The following is a 25,863-nucleotide window of genomic DNA, read 5'->3' as shown; positions in this document are numbered from 1 at the left end:
TATCACATCTCATAAACTGCACCTCAAGTGCTCAAATATTATAAATTATCACAGATTGCGCATCAAGTGCTCAAATACTACAACTCATCATAGATTGCACATCAACTGCTCAAATATTACCACTTGTCACAAATTGCACATCAAGTGCTCGAATATTACAAATTATCACAGATTGCGCATCAAGTGCTCAAATATTACAACTCATCACAGATTGCACATCAAGTGCTCAAATATCACAATTTGCCACAAAAATTAACAATACCTTAATTTTCACAATAAGGAGCTCATGGCTCGACCATAAGGTGCACAAAAGCTTAACAAAATATCTGGAAGTGAACAACTCAACAAAATAATATTTCACATAAAATCAAGGTGGCAATCACACCAAATCATCATGTGAAAACAATTTCAACAAACAAGGATCTAGGCATGACAAATAGAGGATTTAATAAGTGCCAATAATTTTCAATTTAATACATAAGGGCGTCTAAGTATTTTTAATCAATGAAATTTGCACATATAAACTAAGTACGTACTCGTCACCTCGCGTACATGGTTTTCAATTACACAAATTGCACATAAGACTCAATGCCTAAGGAAAAATTCTCCCACTCGAGGTTAGGCAAGATACTTACCTCTAACCGTAAAATTATTTACTCTGTTGTGCCGTTGCAACGCGAATTGGCCACCGAAATCCTTTTACATAGCCACAATTAATTCGATACAGTCAACAAAATTTATATAATCAATCCCATAAGAAAATACTATATTTTTCAACAAAAATCCGAAATTAACCCAAAAATCGCATGTGGACCCACGTCTCGGAATCCGGCAAAAGTTACGAAATACGAACACCCATTCACTCACGAGTCTAACCATACTAAAATCACTAAATTCCGATACCATTTCGTCCCTCAAATCGTGATTTTTTCATTTTGAAAATTTTCTTCAAAAATCACTCTTTTCCTCAAATTAAAACACAAATTAAATGATAAAAATAAAGATAGAATCATAGAAATAAATAAATTCTAGGTGAAAAACACTTACCCAATCGATTTGCTTGAAAAACCCACAAGAAATCGCTCAAAACCGAGCTCTATAAGTCAAAATGTGATAAACATGGCCTAACCCTCGATTTGAGAATATATTCTGCCTGCCCAGGTATTTGTACATCGCGATCGCGGAAGAAATGATGCGATCGCGTAGAAGGAAAATGGCTACTGTCCAAAATGTGCTACGCGATCGCGGAAGGACTTATGTGATCGCGTAGTGAAGGAATTATCTAATGCCCAAAGCCACACTTCGCGATCGCGAAGCAGAAGATGCGATCGTGTAGAAGGAGTAGACAAACTTCGGCGATCGCAAACAAGGTAATGCGAACGCGAAGAGTAACGAGTACCATAAGGGGAAAGCAGGGGATGCGAACGCGAAGAAGGGGAAAGCAGACCTTCGCGACCGTGAATGGAATCACGCGAACGCGAAGAACAATAATTCATTCTCCCCAAATTGCACTACGCGAACGCGGAAGAAGTGATGCGAACGCGATTAAGGAAACCAGATGGTAGAAACCAGCAGTCCAAAAATAGAAGAAATTGGACCGTAGCCCATCCGAAACACACCCGAGGCCCCCGGGACCCCGTCCAAACACACAAACAAGTTCCATAACCTAATACGGACTCGCTCGAGGTCTCAAATCACATCAAACAACGTCGAAACTACGAATCACACCATGAATCGAACTTATGAACTTTCAAATCTTCCAACCCCTAAAACTCGCGCCAAAACCTATCAAAACTTTCAAATCTTCCAACTTCTAAAACTTGCGCCAAAACCTATCAAATCAACCCGTAATGACGTCAAATTTTGCAGACAAGTCCCAAATAACATAATGGAGTTGTTCCAACTCTCGAAATCGCATTCCGACTCCGATATCAAAAAGTCCACTTCCGGTCCAAATCTCCAAAAATTCAACTTTTGTCATTTTAAGCCTAAATCATCTACAGACCTCAAATTCACAGTACGAACATGCTCCTAAGTCCAAAATTATCCAACAGAGCTAACGGAACTGACTGAACTCCATTTCGGAGTCGTCTTCACACAGTTCTGACTACGGTCAAAATCCTAAGACTTAAGCTTCTGTTTTAGGGACTATGTGTCACAAATCATTCTTGATCATCCGGAAACTGAATTCAACCATGCACGCAAGTCAATACACATAGTATGAAGTTGTTCAAGACCTTATGCCACTGAACGGATCTTAAATTCTCAAAACAACAAGTCGGGTCGTTACATGGACAGGCAGATTTGAAAGTTGAGGTCGAAGAACATCGCTTCAGTGAAGGTTCAGTGGAGGGGTCAGCCAGTCGAGAAGGTGACTTGGGAGACCGAGCATGATATGCATAGTTGTTATCCTCATCTTTTCACCTCTTCAGCTATGTCTCTATACTCGTTCGAGGACGAACGTTTATTTTAAGAGGGGAGGATGTAACGACCCGATCGATCGTTTTGAGAGTATTAGCCCTGATCCCCTATTTATTGTTCCCTATACTTTATTTTGTGGTTATGTGACTTGTCGGGGTGCTTTGAGTTGGGCTCGGGTGAGTTTCGGAGTGAAATGGGACACATAGTCCCTAAAAATAGAAGTTTAAGCCGTAGGAGTTGACCATAGTTTGACTTGTATGAAGACGACTTTGGAATGGAGTTTCGATTATTCCAATAGCTCTGTATGGTGATTTGGTCTTAGGAGCATGTCTGGATGTTGATTTGGAGGTCCGTAGGTCATTTCGGCGTTAATTGGCGAAAGTTGGAAATTGGTAAAATTTTGAAAAGTTTGACCGGGAGTGGACTTTTGGATATCGAGTCAGATTCTGATTCTGGAGGTTGGAATAGGTCTTTAATGTCAATTATGACTTGTATGATAAATTTAAGGTCAATCGGACTTGATTTGATAGGGTTCGGCATCGGATATGGAAGTTAGAAGCTCAAAAGTTCATTAGGCTTGAATCGATGTGCAATTCATGATTTTAGCATTGTTTGATGTGATTTGAAGGCTCGACTAAGTTCGTATGATGTTTTAGGATTTATTGGTATAATTGGTTGAGGTCCCGGGGCCCTCGGGTGTGATTCAGACCATGTCGGCGCATTTCAGAACTTTGAAGAATTTATGAAGTCGTTGGTTTTTCCCAGTTCTGGTGTCCTTCTACGCGTTTGCGATGATTCTCCCGCGTTTGCGTTGAGTAGTCTAAGTTTTGCTGCAATTTTACCCTTTGCGTTCGCGAAGGAGGCCACGTGTTCGCGAAGGGGCAGGTCCTTGTGCACTGCGATCGCGGACTTGGATCCGCGTCTCGAAGAGGAAAGGCGTCCTGGGTGACTCCTGTGTTTGGTCTACGCGTTCACGTAATAGGCTTCACGTTCGCAATCGCGAAGCTGGTGGATCGTTTTTCACTGCGTTCGCGAGTGGACCCTCGCGTTCGCATACCAGGTAAATTGGCCAGTTGTATTTTTGTGCTTCGCAAACGCGAGGCAATTTCCGCGTTCGCGAAGGAGGAATACCTGGGCAGCATATTAAAATTCCAAAATCGAGGGTTTATGTCATTTTTCATTATTTGAACTTGAGAGCTCGAATTTAGGCGATATTTTGGGAGATTTTCAGAGGTATTGTTGGGGTAAGAGTTTCTAACTCGTTTTTGATTAAATTCCACTAATCTATGTTCTATTTCTTCACTTAATTGAGGATTTGGGTTGAAAATTTTGGGGGGAAATGTGTGAAGTTCTTAGACCAAATTATTGAGTTTTGAAAGGCGAAATGGGTTCGGATTTGAATAATTCTTGTATGGTTGGACTCGATATCGAATGGGTATTCGCATTTTATAATTTTGGTCGGGTTCCGAGACGTGGGCTCGGGTCAACCTGATCGATTTTTTAATTCTTTGCTAAAGTTATAATTTCATTATTTAGATTAGTTTCATATAGTTATATTTATAGTATGTAATTATTTTGGCTAGATTTGAGCCGTTCGGAGTAGGAAAGTCGAGGGAAAGGCCTTCTTATTTATTGATTGAGCGTGGTTTGAGGTAAGTGACTTGTCTAACCCTGTGGGGGAGGGGGGGAATTCCCCTTAGGATTTGGTACTATTATGGTAATTTATAATATGTGAAGGTCGTGTACTCGAGGTGACGAGTGCGTACTCGTGCTAAATGTTGAAAATCCAGTGTTTGCTAAGTAGCTTCCTTTTATTTCCTTAATTGAGTTACTTTGGCATGTGTAGTCATCATGTTTGGCCTAATTTCACATGTCTATGTGTCTTATCTCTTATTTGCAATTTGTACAACATGCTTAGTTGAATTACCTGCTTCTTTGATTCCGTATTCATTATTTAACTGTGGGAATCTTTACTTGAAATATCATTGTTTTAATTGTTATGTTTTGGTTTTCGTGATTATTGTTGAGGTGATTGTTTGGTTGTGGCATGAGGTTTTTTGCCGTGCGGGTTGTTATTGTGGCACGAAGTTTCTGTCGTGTGGATTGTTTATTGTGGCACAAGGTTTCTGCCGTGCGGGTTGTTATTGTGGTACGAGGTTTCTGCTGTGCGAATTGTTTATTGTGGAATGAGGTTTCTGCCGTGTGGATTCTTATTGTGGCACGAGGTTTCTGCCGTGCGGTTATTATTGTTTGCACAAGGTTTCTGTCGTGCCGTTGTGATTATTGATACACATGGGTGTTATAAGGAAAAATTGTGAGATATTTACTTTTGGGACTACGAGGCGGTACCTCGGGAGTGCCCATGTTGATTTCCTCTATTTGTTGTATTGTTTGTTGTTGTTCTTCGTTAACTTGTAAGATTCTTGCTTCCGTACGTGTTGTATTTGTCTTCTTTGGTTCCGTGTTGTTACCTTCCGTAAATTCTTATTGTTGCATTTCCCTATCATTTTATTATATTATTATATATTTTGCCTTGTTTCTTATCCCAGTAGGGCCCTGACCTGACCTCGTCACTACTCTACCGAGGTTATGCTTGGCACTTACTGGGTATAGTTGTGGTGTACCCATACTACGCTTCTGCACATGTTTTTGTCCAGATCCAGGTACATCCTATCAGCCTCGATATTAGAGTGTTGTGCTGCTACTTGGAGACTTCACAGTACACATGCCTGTGTCCGCAGGCCTCGGAGTCCCCTCTTATCCCGTATTTTCCTTGTTTCTTTATGTTTTGATAGAGAGTGATATTTATGGTATTTTCAACATTGTATCTAGAGCTTGTGACTTATATCTAACGGATTTTGGGAGTGGTATACACTTTGAGTTATAGTTTTTACTTTATACAGTTGCTGACGTTTTGAGCTTTTAGATTATTATTTCAATTATTTCGCATGCTTGTTAGGCTTACCTAGTCTTAGAGACTAGGTGCCGTCACGATATCTTATGGGGGGAAAATTGGGGTCGTGACAATTTTGTCGGCCCATCAAAAACGATAAAGGAACAATAATCACAGCTTCTCCATGAGCGTTACTCATTTTTTAGGGTTTTAGGGCCATAAAACTTGAATTGTGCCCGATTCCGAGATTTTCGTACGCCATAGCCCACGCCTTCTGCATGGGCCGGGGCACCCGGACCCGGATCGTCAAAAATTTTATCGGCCCATCAAAAATGACCTAAGGAGCAATAGTCACCGCCTCGCCATGACCGTCACATATTTTTTGGCATTTTAGGATCATAAAACTAGAATTTTGCTCGATTCCCAGAATTTTGCTCACGCCTCCTACATGGGCCGCGGAGCCCAGACCCAGATCGCCTAAAATTTGCCTGCCCATCAAAAAGCAATCTAAGGAACAATAAACACTGCCTCGCCATGACTGTTACTCGTGTTTTGTCGTATTAAGGCCATATAACTGGAATTCCGCCTGATTCTAGATTTTCGTGTACTATAACCCACACCTCCTGCATGGGCCCGAGCGTCTGGATCTGGATCGCTTAAAATTCTGTCGGCCCATCAAAAATGACTAACGAACAATAGTCACCACCTCGCCATGATCGTTACTCATTTTTTGGCATTTTAGGGCCATAAAATTGGAATACCTCCCGATTCGCAGATTTTCGTGTGCTATAGCCTACGCACGCCTTCTCCATGGGCCCGAGCGCCCGGACCCAGATCGCATGAAATTTTGTCGACCCATCAAAAATGACCCAAGGAACAATAGTCACTGCCTCGCCATGATGTGACTTATTTTTTGGCGTATTAGGGTCATTAAACTGGAATTTCGCTCGATTTTCAGATTTTCGTATGCTATAGCCCATGCCTCCTGCATGGGCATGGGCACCCGGACCCGGATCGCCTAAAGTTTTGTCAGCCTATCAAAAATTACCTATGAAACAATATTCACTGCCTCGCCATGACGTGACTCATTTTTTGGCATTTCAGAGCCATAATACTGGAATTCCGCCTGATTCCCAAGTTTTCGTGTGCTACAGCCCACGCCTCCTGCTTGGGCCCGGGCGTCCGGCTCCGGATCGCCTAAAATTTTGTCGGCTCATCAAAAATAACATAAAGAACAATATTCATTGCCTCGCCATGCCGATACTCGTATTTTGGCATTTTATGGCCTATAATTGGAATTTCGCCTGATTCTCAAATTTTCGTGTACTATAGCGCACGCCTCCTGCATGGGCCCGGATTGACTAAAATTTTGTTAGGCCATCAAAAACGACTTTGGAACAATAGTCACAACTTTGCCATGACCGTTACTCATTTTTGGGAGTTTTAGGGCCATAAACCTGAAATTTTACCCGATTCCCAGATTTTCGTATTGCTATAGCCCACGCCTTCTGCATGGTCCTGAGCACCCAGACCCGGATCGCCTAAAATTTTGTCGGACCGTCAAAAATGACCGAAGGAACAATAGTCACCGTCTCAACATGACCGTCACTCATTCTTTAGCATTTTAGGGTCATAAAACTAGAATTCCGCTCGATTCCTAGAATTTCGCTCATGCATCCTGCATAAGCCCCGGAGCCCAGACCTGGATTGCCTAAAACTTTGCTTGCCCATCAAAAAACGATCTAAGGAACAATAGTCACCGCCTTGCCATGACCATTACGCATTTTTTGGCGTTTTAGAGCCACAAAACTAGAATTTCGCCTGATTCCCAAATTTTCATGTGTTATAGCCCAAGCCTCCTACTGGGGCCCGGACGCCCTAACCCGGGTCGCCTAAAATTTTGTCGGCCCATAAAATACGACCTAAGGAATAATAGTCACTACCTTGCCATGTATGTTACTCGTTTTGGCGTTTTAGGGACATAAAAATGGAACTCTACACGAGTCCCAATTTTTCATTTGTTATAGCTCACGCCTCCTGCTGGGGCCCAGACGCCCTAATCCGGATCGCCTAAAATTTTGCTAGCCCATCAAGTACGACCTAAGCAACAATAGTCACTGTCTCGCCATGTCCGTTACTCTTTTTTGGCGTTTTAGGGCTATAAAACTGGAATTTCGCCTGGAATTCATGTACTATAGCCCACGCCTCCTGCATGTGCCCGGGCGCCTGGACCCGGATCGCATAAAATTTTGCCGGCCCATCAAAAATGACTAAGGAACAATTGTCACTGCCTCGACATGATCGTTACTCGCTTTTGGGCGTTTTAGGGCAATAAACCTAGAATTCCGCCCGATTTCCAGATTTTTGTGTGATATAGCCCACGCCTTTTGCATGGGTCGGGCGTCTGGGCCCGGATCACCTAGAATTTTACCGACCCATAAAAATTGACCTAAGGAACAATAGTCAGTGTATCGCCATGACGTTACTCGGTTTTTGGAGTTTTAGGGCCAATAAACTGGAATTATGCCCGATTACCAGATTTTCGTGTGCTATAGCCCACACCTCTTGCATGGGCCCGGGCACCCTGACCCGAATCGCCTAGAAATGTTTTGGCCCATCGAAAACGACCTAAGGAACAATAGTCATCGCCCCGCCATGACCGTCACTCATTTTTTGGCATTTTAGGGTCATAAAACTAAAATTCTGCTCGATTCCCAAATTTCCGCTCACGCCTTCTACATGGGCCCAGGCGCCCGGAGCTGGATCGCCTAAAATTTTGCCGGCCCATCAAAAATGACCAAATGAACAATAATCACCGCCTGCCATGACCCTTAGTAGTTTTTTGGCATTTTAGGGCCATAAAAACGGAATTCCGCCTGATTTCCAGATTTTCGTGTGATATAGCTCACGCCTCCTGCATGGACCCCGGCGACCGGACCTAGATTGCCTAAAATTTTATCGGCCCATCAAAAATGACCAAAGGAATAATAGTCATCGTCTCGCCATGACCGTTACTCATTTTTTGGCTTTTTAGGGCCATAAAATTAGAATTATGCCCGATTCTTAGTTTATCGTGTGCTATAATAGCCCACGCCTTTTGTATGGGACCAGGCACCCGGACCCGAATCACCTAAAATTTTGCCGGCCCATCAAAAATAACCTAAGGAACAATAGTCACTGCCTCGCCATGATTGTAATTCATTTTTTGGCATTTTAAGGCCATAAAACTAGAATTCCGCCCGATTCTCAAATTTTGTGTCCTATATAGCCCACGCCTCTTGCATGGGCCCGGGCGCCCGGATCTAAATCGCCTAAAATTTTGTCTGCCCATCAAAAATGACTAAGAAATAATAGTCAGCGCTCGCCATGATTGTTACTTATTTTTTGGCGTTTTAGGGCCATAAAATTGGAATTCTACATGATTCCCAGATTTTCGTGTGCTATAGCCCACGCCTCCTGCATGGTCCTTAGCGTCCGGACATGGATCGCCTAAAATTTTGACGACCCATCAAAAATGAAGAACGGTCATGGTGAAGCGATGACTATTGTTCGCCTGATATCATGCAGATGGCGTGGACGATAGTACATGAAAATTTGAGAATCGCCCTGAATTCCTGTTTTATAGCCCTAAAACGCCAAAAAAGAAGGAACGTTCATAGCAAAGCAATGACTATTTATCATTAGGTCATCTTTTATGGGCGCACAAAATTTTAGGCAATTCGGGGCCATTCGCTCGAATACATACAGATAGCGTGGACTATAGACATGAAAATCTGAGAATCATCGTGAATTCCTGTTTTATGGCCCTAAAATTCCCAAAAACAAAAGAGAGGAACGGTCATCGCGAAGAGATGAATATTGTTCATTATGTCATTTTTTATAGGCCCGCAAAATTTTAGGAGATTCGGGGTTGGTCGCCTTAATTCATGCAGATGGCGTGGACTATAGCACAAGAAAATCTGAGAATCATCTTGAATTCCTATTTTATGGCTCTAAAATGCCAAAAAATGATGAACGATCATGGCGAAGCGATGACTATTATTCATTAGGTCATTTTTTATAGGCCCGCAAAATTTTAGTAGATTAGGAGTCGGTCGCCCGAATTCAGGTAGATGGATTGGACTATAGCAGACGAATACTAGGGAATCGTTCTGAATTCCTGTATTATGGCACTAAAATGCCATTAAACAAGGAACAGTCATGGCGAATCGATGGCTATGGTTCATTAGGTCATTTTTTGGGAACGCAAAATTTTAGGAGATTCGAAGTCGGTGGCCCGAATTCATGTAGATGGCGTGGAATATAGCACAAAATCTAAAAATCGTTTTGAATTCCTGTTTTATGGCCCTGAAATGCCAAAACCGAGGAATAGTCATGGAGAAGCGATGACTATTGTTCATTAGGTCATTTTATATGGGCCCCCAAGATTTTAAGAGATTCGGAGTCGGTCGCTCGAATTCATGCAGATGGCATGGATTTCAACATACGAAAATCTAGGAATCGTCTTGAATTCTTGTTTTATGGCCCTAAAACGCTCAAAAATGATGAACGGGCATGACGAAGCGATGATTAGTTTTTATTAGGCCATATTGTATGGGCCCTTAAAATTTAAGGAGATTTGGAGTCGATCGCCCGATTTGATGCAGATTTGGACTATGGCACACGAAAATTTGGGAATCGTCCTAAATTCATGTTGATGGCCCTAAAATATCGAAAAATGAGGAACGGTCATGGCGAAGTGATAACTATTATTCATTAGGTCATTGTTTATGGGCCCGTAAAATTTTAGGAGATTGAGAGTCAATCGGCCGAATTCAAGCAGATGATGTGGACTATAGCACACGAATATTTGGGAATCGTCCTGAATTCCTATTTTATAGCCCTAAAATGCCCAAAAAAAAAGAGGAAATTCATGTGAAGCGATGACTATTGTTCATTAGGCCCTTTTTTATGGGACCAACAAATTTTAGGAGATTCGGGGTCGGTTACCCGAGTTCATGCAGATGGCATGGACAATAACACACGAAAATCTGGGAATCGTTCTGAATTTCTGTTTTATAGCTCTAAAACGCCAAAAATGAGGAACGGTCATGATGAAGCGATGACCATTGTTCATTAGTTTATTTTTATGGGACCGCAAAATTTTAGGAGATTCGGAGCTGGTTGCCTGATTGTGCAAATGGCGTGGACTATAGAACATGAAAATCTAGGAATCGTCCTGAATTCCAGCTTTATGACTCTAAAACACCAAACAAAAAAAGGAACGGTCATGACGAAACGATGATTATTGTTCATTAGGTTTTTTTTCTATGGGCCAACAAAATTTTAGGAGATTTGAGGACGGTCGCCTGAATTCATGTAGATGGCGTGGACCAGAGCAAACGAAAATGAGGGAATCGTCATGAATTCCTATTTTATGGCCCTAAACGCCAATCATGGAAAAACTATGACTATTGTTCTTTAAGTCACTTTTTATGGGCCAGATAAACTTTAGGATATTCGGAGGGGGTTGCCCGAGTTCTTGTAGATGGCGCGGACTATAGCACACAAAAATTTATGAATTGTACTGAATCCCGGTTTTATGGCCCTAAAACGCCAAAAAACGAGGAACGGTCATGGCGAAACGATGGCTATTGTTCATTAGGTTATTTTTTATGGGCCCGTAAAATTTTAGGAGATTCATGGTCGGTCGCTTGAATTCATACATATGGCATGGACTATAGCACACGAAAATCTGGTAATCATCCGGAATTCCTATTTTATGGCCTTAAAACGCCAAAATTCGAGGAACGTTCATGGCGAAGCGATGACTATTGTTCAGTACATCGTTTTTTATAGGCCCGCATAAGTTTAGAAGATTCGGAGTCGATCGCCCGAATTCATGCAGATGGCGTGGACTGTAGCACACGAAAATGTGGGAATCGTCCTGAATTCCTGTTTTATGGCCCTAAAATGCCAAAAAACGAGCAACGGTCATGGCGAAGCGATGACTAATGTTTAGTAGGTTTTCTATGGGACCGCAAAGTTTTAGGAGATTCAGAGTCGGTCGCCCGAAATGATGCAGATGGCGTGGACTATAACACACAAAAATTCGGGAATCATCCTGAACTCCTGATTTATGGCCCTAAAATGCCAAAAAAACGAGGAACAGTCATGGTGACGCGATGAATATTGTTCATAAGGTCATTTTTTATATGCCTGCAAAATTTAAGGAGATTTGGGACTTGTCGTCCGAATTCATGCACATGGCATTGACTATATAGCATAGGAAAATTTGGGAATCCTGGAATTCCTGTTTTATGGACCTAAATGCCCAAAAAACGAGGAACAGTCATGGCGAAGCGATGACTATTATTCATTAGGTCATTTTTATGGGCCCGCAAAATTTTAGTAGATTCGTAGTTGATCGCCTGAATTCATGCAGATAGTGTGGACTATAGAACATGAAAATCTAGGAATCGTACTAAATTCCTGTTTTATTGGCCTAAAATGCAAAAAAAAAAAAAAAAGGAATGGTCATGGCGAAGAGATGATTGTTCGTCATTAGGTCAATTTTTTTGGGCCCGTAAAATTTTATGAGATTCGGAGCCGGTCGCCCGAATTATGTAGATGGCGTTGACTATGCACACTAAAATATGGGAATCATCCTGAATTCCAGTTTTATGACCCGAAAACATCATAAAACAAGGAACAAACATGGTTAAGCGATGACTATTGTTCATTAGGTTATTTTTTATGGGCCCGCAAAATTTTTAGGAGATTCAGGGTTGTTCACCCGAATTCATGCATCCATGGACTATAGCACGCGAAAATCTGGGAATCGTCTTGAATTCGTATTTTACGGCCCTAAAACGCCAAAAAACAAGAAACGGTCATGTTGATTCTTTAGAATCTTTTTCGTGTATATTACTACATGATGATTCTTTCGAATCTTTTTTACGGACGTTGATTGGACTGAAATTGTTTAGGTCTAGAGGAAATGGTCTAGTGACCTATAATCATCGTTTCGTCATGATTTTTGGGTTTATTTTATGGTATTTCAGGATCATGCAAAGCAAATTTGTAATTATATCCATTTTTCGTGTATATTTATGCATGTTGATTCTTTATAAATTTTGCGTGCTCCAATTGGCCTAAAATTTAGTGGGTCCATAAGGAACGGCCTAGTGTCCATACTCACTGCTTCGCCGTGATTTTTAGGTTCATTTTATGATGTTTCAGTGTCATGCAACGCAAATTTGTGATTATTTTCACTTTATCGTGTGTATTAGTACATGTTGATTCATTACAATTTTTTGACGGACTTCGATTTGCCTGAAAGTTTGTAGGTCCATAGGAAACGGCCTAGTGACTAGTACTTATTTCTTATCCATGACTTTCGGGTTCATTTTATGGCGTTTTGGGGTCATGCAACACGAACTTGTGATTATATCCACACCACTTTTTCATGTGTATTAGTACATGCTGATTCAGTAGAATTTTTTTAACAGACTTCGGTTGGCCTGAAATTTTGTTGGTTCATACGAAACGGCCTAGTAACCAATACGTGTTGCTTCGCCATGACTTCCGGGTTCATTTTATGTCGTTTTGCGGTCATGCAATACGAATTTGTGATTATATCCATTTGTTCGTGTTTATTAGTACATGCTGATTCAGTAGAATTTTTGTGACGGACCCTGATTGGCCTAAAATTATGTAGGTCCATACGAAACGGCCTAGTTACCGATACTCATTACTTTGCCATTAGTTTTGTGGTTTATTTTATGGCATTTCGGGGTCATGTAACGCGAATTTGTGATCATATTCACTTGATTGACTAAGAGACATGAATGATGATTGAAATTAAAATTGTTAAGATCCCATAGGAAGCATACCTTACATCTTTGCAAAATAAGAGACCGAACCTTCACCTCATAAGACTGGAACAATGCAAATCACCAATAATCTCCACAAGAACAGGCACCTTCCTTAAAGTGGTGAAACCGATTTGCGTCACGAACAACAATCACCCTACTTGTAATCTGAGAAACAAACTTACAAAATGTGTGACAGTCACCACATACTCTAAGGTTCTTCATAATTCTAATAGTAGAATGCTCAGGTGTGCTTATGAGGCCAAATGCAATAGCCAACTTTTCACTATGGGAGAACAGGTTTCCAAGCTTAAGTTCCTCATCAACATCATGCAACACAAAGTTTGTATCAGGGACATAACCAGCAGCCTCTAATTCCTCGAGCAGACATTTCAACTTCTCGTATATCTCCTTTGATTGATGATGGGTGTGGTCTCCAACGCTAAATCGATGAATCTTGTTATCAACTTCAATCCATGTCCAACCAGGAATTTTCTTCAATTTCTGATGGGTCATTAATTCCCTAATCTTGGCCACGTCTTGCCATTTACCTGCTTTCGCATATATATTTGAAAGCAAAACATAATGTCCTGGATTTTGAGGTTGCAATTCAATCAAGGATTTTGCTGCCTTTTCTGCAAGCTCTACATGGCCATGAATTCTACACGCTCCGAGTAATGCCCCCCAAAGCCCTTCATCTTTTTCAACGGCCATATGATCTATTAACTCTAACGACTCGTCAATTTTCCCAGCACGGCCCAAGAGGTCCACCATACAAGTAAAATGTTTGATATCCGGCTTCACTCCATACTCGTTCTGCATAGAATTAAAAAGCCGTTTACCTTCTTCAACCAGCCCACTGTGACTACACGCATACAAAAGAGAAACAAATGTGATCTTGTTAGGCAATATCCCGCTCCTTAACATCATAGGGAACATATCAATAGCTTCGTGGCCTTGGCCGTGATAACCATACGCCCCTATCATCGCGCTCCAAGTTATAACATTCTTTTCTCTCAAACCATCAAACACTTCTCTAGCAACATCAACAGATCCACATTTAGCATACATGTCAACCATTGCCGTCCCCAAGATAACATCCAACGAAAACTTATTCCTCACTATATATTCATGTAAAACCTTAGCCTTATGCATTGCCCCCGTCTTTGCACAAGCATTTACTACATTTACGAGAGCAACTTTATCTGGGACAACATCTTCCTCTCTCATTTGATCAAACAAAACTAAAGCCTCACTCGGATCCCCACACTCCGTACACGCTCCAATCATGACTGTCCAAGTCACAAGGTCCCTCTTAGGCATTTTATCAAACAGCTGTTTTGCATCACCAATAACCTTACATTTTGAATACATATCCACAAGTGCTGCAACCACAAAAACATCTGATTGCAACCCATTTTTGTAAACAACATTATGAATCTTTCTACCCATTTGAAGGTCCATTGTATCCCTACATGCCCTAATCACAAAAGGCAAAGTATAATTATCTGGTTTATCCCCAGATCTTAAATACTCCCTAAAAGTCCTTAAGCTGTTGATAAACTCACCAGCTTTAGCATAACCACCAATCATAACACTCCAAGAAACAGCATTTTTTCCACTCAAACTACAAAACAAGGCATAAGCATAATCCAAAGACTTATGCAAACTGTATATGTATAAAAGTTTGTTAGCAACAATTTGGTTTTTAATTAATCCATTAGTTGTTATCTGAGCATGAACCTGCTTTACCTGATAAAGACTTTTACAATTTAAAAGTTGAGAAAGATAGAATCTTGGGTCCAAATATTGAGAAAATTGTGAAGTTGGTGTTTGTGAAATGTCGTTCGGTTGATTTGAAAAGGTATGTTGATGCAGTTCTTGATGAGTTGTGGGGTCAACTAGGGAGGTAGCTGAAGAATAACGAAGTGTTGCATTGTTGGAGGGAAATGTCTTTGGGGTTTTGGATTTGAACATCAAACTTGAGTTTGGCACAGGCAATGACAATTCCTTCCCCTCCGATGGGTTGCTATTGCTATTTTATGTTTGAAATATTTGAAAGGTACGACTAATTCAGATGGAACAAACGTCTTATGTAATATTTAAATATGACAATTTAATTCAGAAAACTTAAACATCCAATGTATTTGCAATAAAAATTAGTTATCTTGTCATTTGCACCTTACATTTTTCGTCAATCTTGCAATAAATAGTCCCTAATTTCATTTCATTTATTTGTCCCTTTAAGTTTCACTATAAACTTTTGATCGTTTGCATTAATAGAATGTCAAGGAAAGTATAGGATAGAATTTGAGACTATTTGAATACAACCCCTCTTGCTTCAAAGAAGAGTCGAAATAGGCCAATGTGATTATCTTGTTCTCAAAAACAAAGACTAATTCTGGTTCCAACAAACCTTTTGTAAAGTATACTGCTCCGTATTATATTTATGTTGGGATCTTCTTTGTTTGGGCATAGCACATATGTTTAGATTGATGCCCAACCTTAATACAGAGACTAGTACATCTGTAAAAAAATTCAAACAAATCAATTGGCACCTATATGCAAGTTACCAAAATATAAATATTACTATCTAGCATTGACCGTCGAATGTCATTATAGATCTATTGCACGATGAAACTGCAACTCTTCAAGAAATAGCACTTTTACAATACATAGAAGAGTATCTTTCCTTGACCTAAACTCTCAGGAACCACGCACCAAGCTTTCCTCATTTACAGCCACTTTCTAAATCCCAAGATGGGATTTATTTTTCAGACTGAATTAACCTATAACATATACTGCAGTTGCAGTAATTTACTCGTATTTGTAGGCAGGACCAGTATAGAAAAGAAAATACAGGTACACATTATAAATGATCATATGCACGAGGGAACAAAAAAGACCAATCTGCTAATTGTTAATCTGTGAGAAAGGTGATCGTGGGATAAGTGATGGCTTTACTTCCTTTACTTGGAATGACTCGAATGAATTGTTCTCTCGGAATTCCTCTAGTAGAACCTCCATTGGCATGGCACGCAACGACTCAATTGTAACCTTGCTTGGTACATCTGGCTCAGACCTAATTGGTGTTGCTCCAGTTGGCTCATAATCCTGAGCATCAGTAAGAAGTAACAAAATTCAGCACAACTATATAGTATTCTTTTCTTAACACTAGCGAATACCAAAAGATAAAGAAAAAGCAAGTTGCAAAGTATCATTTATTTTGATGTACATACTAGTTATGCAGCGATTATAAAGTAAATAAAGATGAAGGAATTACTATACGGTGAATAATAATGTATCAGTTGCTATACAGTTAATAATGAAGCAAGGAATGTTATGTAGATATCATATACATTAAGGGAATTTTTCTCTTTAAATACGTTTATTTATAGCTAATACGGTACTTTTAGCTCACATTCTATCACACATAAATTCCCACATAACTTAATGTCGGTATTATCTACTACAGCCAATTAAATGCTGCATATGTAGGGGTTAATTTTTCTTATACGGCCAACAAAATATTGCATGAGTTATGTGGGAATTATTTTTTCTAATCCCTCAAGACATTGCACATTATTTTATCTGAAATCTTATGCAGGATTTTTTTTTTCTTTCTAATTGCTCCAACGAAATGACCCCTAGTGAAATGCAATGCAGATGGAATATGGTAGCATTATCTTTTCAAAATGGCAACAGCAAAATAGATAGTAACAAAGTGACATTTTGAGAAGCTTTGTCCAGGGTAGTTCCTGAAACTTTTCAAGTGAAGATAGATTCTTGATCAGCATACCATATACTTCTGCTGAAAAGTTTCAAGGGCTATCTGTTCAATGGAGGTAGACTGCATGCAGTGATCTTTCTTAAGTACATCAAGGGTCTCTGAGTGTGCACTGGTAGTATCCAAAACGCCAGATATAGATCCTCTCTCTTCGCCTGACAAGCCTGGATAAGAATGACACCAGAGGAAATATTACAAAACGGCAACAAAAAATCATCCCCAAATAACACCAACCATAAAAACCACCACTATAAGCTACTGTTTTTGCTAATCATTAGTATTATTTTAACAAAAGAAATTACATATTGGCGGCACACGACCAAAATATGGAAACTAATGATGACAGACGAAAACTAGATAATCTACTATATAAAGTGTACTGTCTCATTTTATCATAAGATACTGAACTTTTTGCTTCTATGAGTGTATTTTTACTTCAAAAATTTATAACTTATTGCCTATCTATAGAAGAACTTCTTTAGCATTGAACTGCACGCCTACCCTTTATTCTGTTACAGAAACCTTAAAAGCTACAGAATCAATAATCAGAACATACTTGACAAATTCTGGAAAACTTACTGTCAATAGATTTAATGATATCTTCGCTATTCCTTTTCACATCTTCTTCAGCAGATTCCCTTGTGGAGTCAAAATCAGTTACATGTTGCTCATTGTTATCGCATATGTTCCTGGCAAAAGAGGAATGTTATACTAAAGCTTGATGCAGTGCTCAAGTTTCTCTCCAAAGAGAAAGCAATAACCTCATATTGGTATTTTATATGCCCAATAAAATAATCGATTCTGAATTTCCATTATATTTCTGCATGCTCCTGTCGCATTGTTTGTTATAAACCTTACGTGATACATTATAGTTGATAATGCCAGTTTAACCACTGACAAGGTTCCAAAACAATTCCAGATAAAGACAATCATCTGATATTCTCCCAACAAATTTCAACTACTTGATGGTTCTCTTCCACCAGTCTAACATCAGTTAAACAAATTCTCAGGTTTCCAGCTACAATGAAGTTGTGTCAGCAAATAGGAAGTGGAGTATTAGAAGTTGCACTTGTAAATACTTACAAACTATTCAATATGGTATGAATGACGAACTATATCACATATTGTACCACTAAAAGAAAGGAAACAGATGGTGAACGGGCACAAATGAAAAAAGATGAAAAAGACACCAGATTTCCCAAAACAGTTTCTTTAGCTAATAGTGTTATTGGACATGAAGATGGAACTGAGAATTGAATAAACACTTAGAAACCTTCCTATCAACAATTTATTCTGATGGCAGTCAGAATGTTACATCTATTGTTTATTTCTAATTGATTGTTTGGGGGTTGGGGGGATCCTTTCCATCTTGAAAAAAATATCCTGATAAACTTCTGGAATCAAATTGAACCTTTGATTTGATAATACTCCTCCAATATTCATTCTCTTTTTTCTTATCATAAATAAACATTATAAAATGCTAAACTTGGGTTTAGACAATTTACTTCCAGACGAATGATTATCGGTTCTTATCCATTTGCAAAACATAAGGTAATAGACATCTTTCATTTATTAAAAGTAACAGATGGGTTACTTATCTGCTCTTTAGGCATGGAATCAGGTACCAAGTAAAATTGGGAACTTACCTGACAACCGAATGCATTGTCAAGACGTGTTGATTGCCCATGTCGTTAACCAATTCATGTGTACTTTGCCACCATTTCAGAGCTGTTTCAGCAGTGCTTACACTGGAAAGAAAAGCCACACACAATTACTTACAGAAAAAGTAGAAGCAAAATAATAAATATGAAATCAAGGAAATAAAGAAAAAAGACTAATCATTGAAAAAGGACAGCAAATTCAGATCAGAGGTGAAACTTGGTAGAATAGCAATTTCACACATAAAAGGTGCAAATTCAGAAACTTACCACTTCTGCATGAGTGATTCCATTCGGCAGTGTTTAGCAGCTGAGAAATCAGCATTTTCTTTGGTCTCGCCTTCTGCTTGCATATAGAAGTCCTGCCATTTTCTTTTTGCATCTGTTGTAATACCTTCCATAGAGGATACATGCCCATCCAAGAATGTCCTATTTCCAGAAACAGTTTCTCTAAGATCAACAAGCCTTGCACCCACCTGTAAACTAAACTTTGAGAAAGAGAAAGGAAGAAATGGCATATGTAGATCACAAGGGTAAAAAGAACAAACCAGTTCTTTTTGACGACGCATGTGATTGGAGACCAAGGAAGTCACATCAGCAATAAGCTTCTCTGCATCTGATTTTGATTGCTCCTGAAGAAGACAAACTCAATCATCAGACTTAGAGGGAAAACGTCATTTTGCATCAGGTTTCAAAGGTATACCTCGTATGCCTTCTCAAATTCAGCAATAGATTTCGTTTGAATCTCATCAACTGTTGTTGCATGCTTTTCAAGTCTTTTTGATTCGTCCAAAAGCTTGTCAAAAAATCTTTGAATGATTGCAGAGACATTTGTCAAATGCTCTGTACTGTCATTAAATCTCTGCACGATCGGAAAACAAACAATGACGAACATGCTGTGAAAAGCTCAAAAAGGATGAACAAATGTCAACTATATCCTCGGATAACTTTTAGAACTAAGTGCTGGATGCAACGAGTGTTGATTATGAATCAAATTAACAACTAGTGTTCATATTGAAACCTGACGGAGCTCTCTAGCAAAATGTGCCATCTCTCCTTGGTGGGTTGACAAAGTGCTCTGAAGTTCATCAAACATTGAATTTGCTTCCACAGCCTCTGCGTCTAAAAACTGCAAGAAGGAAAGGAATATAGAAGGTATTCAAATCAAAAATAGATCTATCATTGTAATATGGACAGCAATCCAAATACATCAGAAGCTGAAATCAAAACTGCCATTTCGTACTTCTTTGGTGGAAATTGAATTAGAAGATGCCAAAGTTGAAACTTCCTCCAGAGTAGCATTAGAGGTAGCTTTATGCAGCCTCACTACATTTTGCATAGCCTCAAAGTGAGATATGTACAAGGCCATTGAAGAATTAATTTTCCTCTTCAAGTCTAGGACAGCCTACAAGAAAAAAATTGACATTAAAAGTCTAAATGAACAGGACAGAACCAAAGAAAATCACAACAATCACTAGCAGAATAAATCAAACAAATGGAAGGGGAAATGCAGAAGATGAAAAAGGACAAGTGCCACTTGAACCTAGTAATAACCTTGTCATGTGAATCAAGAAAATTATGACAGAATTTCTCAACGCATTGGAGGTGTTCAGTTTGTCGACACACTGAAGTTGCCAATGTGCTGGAAAGAGAACCAAGTTGCTTCGCAAGCTCAGCTTGGAAGTTGTTTACCAGAGACCTATTATCAGTACTGAGTTTATCCTCTCTAGCTGGAAACAATAAAACAGATAAGATGAAGTGAGTAATCCTAACAAATCATGCAGCGGAAGCAATAAAATCCTTACCAATTTTTTGAAATAAGGAAGCATTCTCTTGAATTGATTTCTCCAAGTCGGCCCGTAAAACACATGCTTGGTGAGCCAGCGCATTTTCTGTGAATATCAGATTTCAAAATTAATACTGAATTCCAAAGGACTTCAAAACCAACATCCAGATAACTGTACCAGCTTTTTTTTGTTCAGAGATGATGAAATCCCGCTCCTTCAGAGTATATTGGGATTGTCTTAATTGTTCTTCAGTGTATGCTAGCAATTTGCTTGTTTGGTTCAATTGTTTCTGCAAGAACCTTTCATAATAAGAACTTGCAAACAAGTTGCAAACAGGACGAAGGAATAAAAGGCAAGCAATTCACCTGTGTTACATCAAGCTTACAAGTCAAATCTGAGCACTGCTGAACCTGACTGTCATGTCTACTTTGTAACTCCTCGAATTGCTGATTATTACAAACCAAACACAAGTTATTATTCACATAAGTGGAAAATATAGGAAACAGACAACTACAAGATTCTCCGTCAGGCACTACCTTCTGATGGTTTTCTATGCTAACTCCCATTTGTTCAATTTGATCCGCCATAGCCTAAAATTGAAAAGGTAAACGATTCTATATCAGAAAACTCTTACAATTAAAAAAGTGAATAAATCTTATTACTACATTCGAGATGAATACAGAAAATAAAAGGAACGGAGCTGTATGAGGCAATGAACCTGTGAATCTCAACAACAAGATATGATTGACAATAGAAAACTAAATCTTTTTACCACTCATTTCTTGAACAGCCAAAAGAAAAAAAAGGAAAATAATAAGGACAAAACAAAGATGGCCTACCTTTCTCTCATTCTCCTCCTGATAATATCGCTCTTTTGGTATATAAACACCATTTTTCTCACGAGCAGCATACACCTCTGGAAGAAAGTAGTTGAGAAATCAAAGGGGAATCAGTCAATGTTACTCAGAACTTATAAAAGAAGCCTTCACAATATCTCATAGACTAAAATATAAGACAATCACCTGCTTTAAGCCGCTCAATTTCACCATACAAATCCTTGATGAGGGTTGATTTCATCATTTTTTGATTGACCTACAGATTAACATCAAAGGAATAAGATATAGGCCAAGTAGAATTAAAATAATTGTTACAGTTCAAATTATTTTAAAAGTTATGTAGTTATCTGGGAAATAGCCTGTATTAGATGATGTTGCATCAAGTACTGCGCACACCCCAAATGTCAATAATTAAGTCCAAGTGAAAAATTCGAGTAAGAAACCAAAGTGACTAGATTCACTACCAGTGACAGAATTTGCTTTTAAAAATGTTAGCTAAGTCATTCATGTTCCCCAAAGGCTCTGAACTATTTCTGGCTGGTATAAACTTTTCCTGACAAAGAACTTTAACAATACTACCACAGTTTATGGCAGTAAATTTTGATGTTCTGTCCAACATCCCTCTAGTATTACACATCAAAAGAATAAATTCCATGCAGGTAGAGTTTTACACTGATAACCTGATTAACCAAATTCAATTCCTCCATTCCAAAAAGGGATAATATAACCACTGCCAGTGTATGGTAATTTAAAAATTAGGTCTGCTTCAGTACTTGTTCCAAACAACAATACTAAAACAAGCAAAAGAGGGAAGCTCACATATTGTTGTATAAGACACTAGAAAGATCACAGATCACTATGACATGATCAACATTTATGGAAAGATATCCATTTGGTTAAACAACATCAAAAACAGGCATATAAACAGTATATGTAAAGATGCTATATGTGAATACAAAGAGAAGTAAACATCAGGCAAAGATATTCTATATTGATACATTGAGAGTGAGACAGCAGCATAAGGTGATTCTCCTAGGAAACCATTTTACTTTTCACGAATTTACCTCAGGCTTATTCTTTATGTTTTTTGCTCTGTGTGCATAGTCTAGTGTACTCAGAGTCTCCTCAAGACAGTGCACAGCAGGTGACACTGTGGCAATTATACAGGTTTTTGTTCTTCCGCCTAATGAATCCCGCAGCAAACGCGTAAGTTTGCTATCTCTGGAATTTAAAGATAGCAAAATGGTGTGATAAGTATATAGATCCAAGAATAGATAAAGAACAACCAAAAACATTACAAACCTGTACGGGATGTGCCCAAGATGCTCAACAAGGGCATTAATCACTCGTCCAAGTGTGAGTAGACTTTTGTTTATTTCTCCAGCTTCCCTTGCACGACCCTAAGAATTAAAATTGCAAAGTGTTGACAGAACAGACTGATTTTTAGATTACTATAAGTGATAGCATAGATAGAAAGAGCGCAAGGTATGAAGTGCAAGTACCTCTAAGAGTGAGGTGCCTTACAGAAAGAAGAAAATTAAAACAACTGTATCTGTTTGATTAAACAAGACCAAGAAATGACTTTTGTCAAAGAGTGAACAGATGGACAAGAAGATGTTTTACCTCCCTAGCTCCAGAGCGAGAAATGTTCTCCGAACCAGCCAAATCAACTAAATTTAACTTGCCACATTTTATAAGTTCTTCGCCTTCAGGGGTTGCTTCCTTGATGTGTATGGTTATGGAGAAAAGAGAATGTGACCGACTGAAAGAAAACCAATATGTCTATCATCTTGCAGACAAATGGTAATATAATGATTATCAAGACGAGCAAAAAAACATACCTTGATTGCTTATTGAGCAAGGTTTCTGCAGTTCGACGTTTTGCTGATCCCCTTTCAAGTAAGGTGAATATCTCATTGGCACTTGTCACAATTTCCTCTTCAAGCCCTCTAACTAGAACTCCACCTTTCCCATCTTCCATAAGTGGCAATTGTTTCTTCTGCCTGTCTTCTAAAGCAACTTTCAAATCCTCAGGGGCTAACAAGTCAGTGATTTCTTCATTATACAACTCTAAGAATGTAACTTTCACACTGTATTCTGCATTTTGACTCTCCAATGTATCAAATATTTGCTTCACTGCTCTAGGTATGACACCTGCTTCTTGTGGCAGCTCTCCATTAGGTCCGCTCTGTGATATCATACAATCAAAAATAAGAAACATTGTGCCTAAGCAAGCTTTTAAAGTAAACAGATGCTCAAAGCCTGCTATTCAGTACCTTGGACCTCTTGCATTCACCTTCCATAGTGTATGTCTTCCCTGTACCAGTTTGCCCATAAGCAAAAATTGTACAGTTAAATCCCTCTAAAACTTCATTGACAATTGGGACAATTGCTTGATCATAAAGGTCCCTTTGCTGTGCTGAGGGACCAAAAACCTGTACTTAACAACCAGAACAAGCATGAAAGGCATCATAAGCAACGCTTACTGAAATTACATGATATTTCATGAAAAGAATGTGAAACCCTAATCTCAAGAACGGGGGCAAGGGAAATTTTCTACCAAGATATTCAATGCCTATCAAGTACTAGGATCACCTCACCTTTCAGCAATAATAAACACCAAAATGGCAATCCAAAAAAATGCATTCAGAAAGCAGAACAAAACAGAATCTCATTCTGAAACACCCCAATAATGGCTATGGCGAAAATGTGATATAGTTAACATTAGCATTGCTAAAGAAGCCCAAAGTAGACAGACATGTTGGTGTGAGTACAACCACCTCTACTCCAACAACTTTCAAATCTCCACTTTCAAATAACAAGAATCCTCAGTCCTCAGTTTACTACACCCTACTCAACATGGGCCACAATACTCATATTTGTACTTGAGATGATTTAAATGGAGTAAAGTGCTTAGTGAGGATTCATATAGCCGACCCCAACTTGTTTGGGACTGAGATGAAGTTGCTGTGTTACATTAATGAGCAAAACCTAAAGTTGATTTTTTTTCTATTCTGCAGCAAGACATTAACTCCAAATTACGACAAAATGTTTAATCAAGTTGGTAATCACACTAAGTTCCTATTTTGAGGTTAATGTTCAAATTCTAAACAGAACCAGCTCTAATTAAAGTAATCGAACAGGAGACACATTACCTTATCGAAAGTAAAAATCCTATCGATGTGTTTTCCAGCAATGTTCTGAGAAACGGCGACCTCTCTCTGATAATCATTGCAAGTCACCACTTGCGGAGCATTATTCCGCAACTCATCGTTACTAAACGGCCTGAAAATCAACCCGAAAATCATCACCACCAGGATTTTTTTTTAAAAGAAAAAAGAAAAAAAAAAGACAAAAGTCGAGAAAATCGACCACCCAATTTGCAAATACACCAAAAAAAGGAGAAACCCTAATTTTGCAAATTTCCGAACTTGTTCGAAGTACCTGCAACGAAGCAGAACCTGAACATTTACACCTTTCTCCTTATTTGACATCTTAAAACGTTGAACACAGGGTGAACCTATGCTTCTATTTGGTGTACTTGATTGAGCCACTGTGTGTGCTCGGTGTTTGTGCGTGTTTTTCTGGGAGGTTGTGCCTTCACTTTAGGAGTTTTGATTGAGGCACTGTGTGTTTTGGGTGTTTATGCGTTTTTTCTGTGTGTTTGTGTGTGTGAGAGAGAGTGTGTGTGGGGGAGGTGGGGGGTGGGGGGAGTAGCCGTTTGGGTTTTTGGGGAAGATCTGAAAATGGAAGCGGGACGAAGAGGAGAATTTGAATTTTAAGAGAGGCGCGTTTGGGAATTGATCGGACCGTTGATTTTCTTGGGTCATTAAATGGACGGTTGATATAAATTATGATGTCTGAATTGTAGATTTTGTTGCTAATTGACAGAATTGCTTTCGAGCTCTTAATGGGCTTTTGTTAAGCCCAATTTATCGGTGATTCTTTAAGGGATCTTTACACAAGTAGCCGCTCAGATTTATTGTTTACTTGTATACATATATTATACACTGATTATATACGTTATGCACATAATACACATGAATTATAGATATACAAGAATTTCAAAAAAAATTAAGTTTATTATTTTTAAGAAATAAAAGGATTACATCATTCTTAGTTTGAGTTTAACTTTTTTGCAGTGATAATGTATCTCTTTTTTTTAATACTATCATGTTAAGGTGATTTATTATAAAGGTGCTTAGTACATCTAGTTTGATAACCTAGTAAACAAAGTAAATAACCTGCTTAAAATTCAATTAAGTACAATATTTGTATGAAATATTCTCATTGTCAGTTTAAATAAAGTTATATTCATATTTCACTATTGTGTGAAAAACTACAAAATGTCACAAATAGTATCATTTTGCAAATATAGACCCAGGGAGAGACATTCTTTTCCTCCTCTCCTCCTCCTTCCCCATCCTCCCCCTTCTTCTTTCTGATGTGATTTAGCTCAAACTTTAATTAAATTAAAGTAAAAATTTGTTGACCAAAAAAAAACTGAGTATTTGTTTCGTCTCCTCGGTTCTCATTTTCTTCTCCTGCTTCATCTTCTTCTGGTTCTCTAACCATTTTTTAATGCTGCATATTTGTATCTTGTGTATCTAGAAAACAAGTATTATGAT

General features: G+C 38.9%; 2 protein-coding genes across 3 annotated transcripts; both read right to left on the bottom strand.

Annotated features, from left to right (window-relative positions):
- Positions 1–13,131: 13,131 nt before the first annotated feature.
- LOC104095738 (pentatricopeptide repeat-containing protein At4g21065-like) lies at positions 13,132–15,323 on the bottom strand. Its single transcript, XM_009601930.4, has one exon. The coding sequence runs from the start codon at positions 15,142–15,144 to the stop codon at positions 13,249–13,251; it is 1,896 nt and encodes a 631-aa protein (XP_009600225.1). The 5' UTR covers positions 15,145–15,323; the 3' UTR covers positions 13,132–13,248.
- A 409-nt stretch (positions 15,324–15,732) lies between these two features.
- LOC104095741 (kinesin-like protein KIN-5C) lies at positions 15,733–24,969 on the bottom strand. 2 transcript variants are annotated; one of them, XM_009601932.4, is made up of 23 exons: positions 24,680–24,969; positions 24,391–24,520; positions 23,512–23,670; positions 23,077–23,423; positions 22,859–22,997; positions 22,538–22,635; positions 22,300–22,456; positions 21,422–21,491; positions 21,239–21,315; positions 20,936–20,989; positions 20,765–20,845; positions 20,577–20,688; positions 20,418–20,504; positions 20,167–20,342; positions 19,856–20,017; positions 19,634–19,741; positions 19,316–19,474; positions 19,161–19,244; positions 18,883–19,088; positions 18,601–18,702; positions 17,534–17,643; positions 16,967–17,118; positions 15,733–16,281 (listed from the first exon to the last, which is right to left on the bottom strand). In XM_009601932.4, the coding sequence occupies exons 1-23, from the start codon at positions 24,727–24,729 to the stop codon at positions 16,081–16,083; spliced, it is 3,021 nt and encodes a 1,006-aa protein (XP_009600227.1). In that variant the 5' UTR covers positions 24,730–24,969; the 3' UTR covers positions 15,733–16,080. The 2 variants fall into 2 exon arrangements, with proteins under 2 accessions (XP_009600227.1, XP_009600226.1); XM_009601931.4 differs by having other exon boundaries at positions 20,765–20,989.
- Between the last annotated feature and the right edge of the window lie 894 nt (positions 24,970–25,863).

Source organism: Nicotiana tomentosiformis, chromosome 7 (genome assembly GCF_000390325.3).
Source record: "Nicotiana tomentosiformis chromosome 7, ASM39032v3, whole genome shotgun sequence".
NCBI lineage: Eukaryota > Viridiplantae > Streptophyta > Magnoliopsida > Solanales > Solanaceae > Nicotiana > Nicotiana tomentosiformis.
This window is presented reverse-complemented; position numbering and strand designations above follow the sequence as displayed.

What these genes read in the sequence shown, in the direction of transcription:
- LOC104095738 (XM_009601930.4), bottom strand. Translation starts at nt 15,144, where the DNA reads ATGTTCAAATCCAAAACCCCAAAGACATTTCCCTCCAACAATGCAACA.
- LOC104095741 (XM_009601931.4), bottom strand. Translation starts at nt 24,729, where the DNA reads ATGTCAAATAAGGAGAAAGGTGTAAATGTTCAGGTTCTGCTTCGTTGC. An exon ending in TTGCTCAATAAGCAATCAAG is followed by an intron (nt 22,998 to 23,076) that starts GTATGTTTTTTT and finishes GTTTTCTTTCAG; the next exon opens with TCGGTCACATTCTCTTTTCT. An exon ending in GTAAGCTTGATGTAACACAG is followed by an intron (nt 20,689 to 20,764) that starts GTGAATTGCTTG and finishes AGGTTCTTGCAG; the next exon opens with AAACAATTGAACCAAACAAG.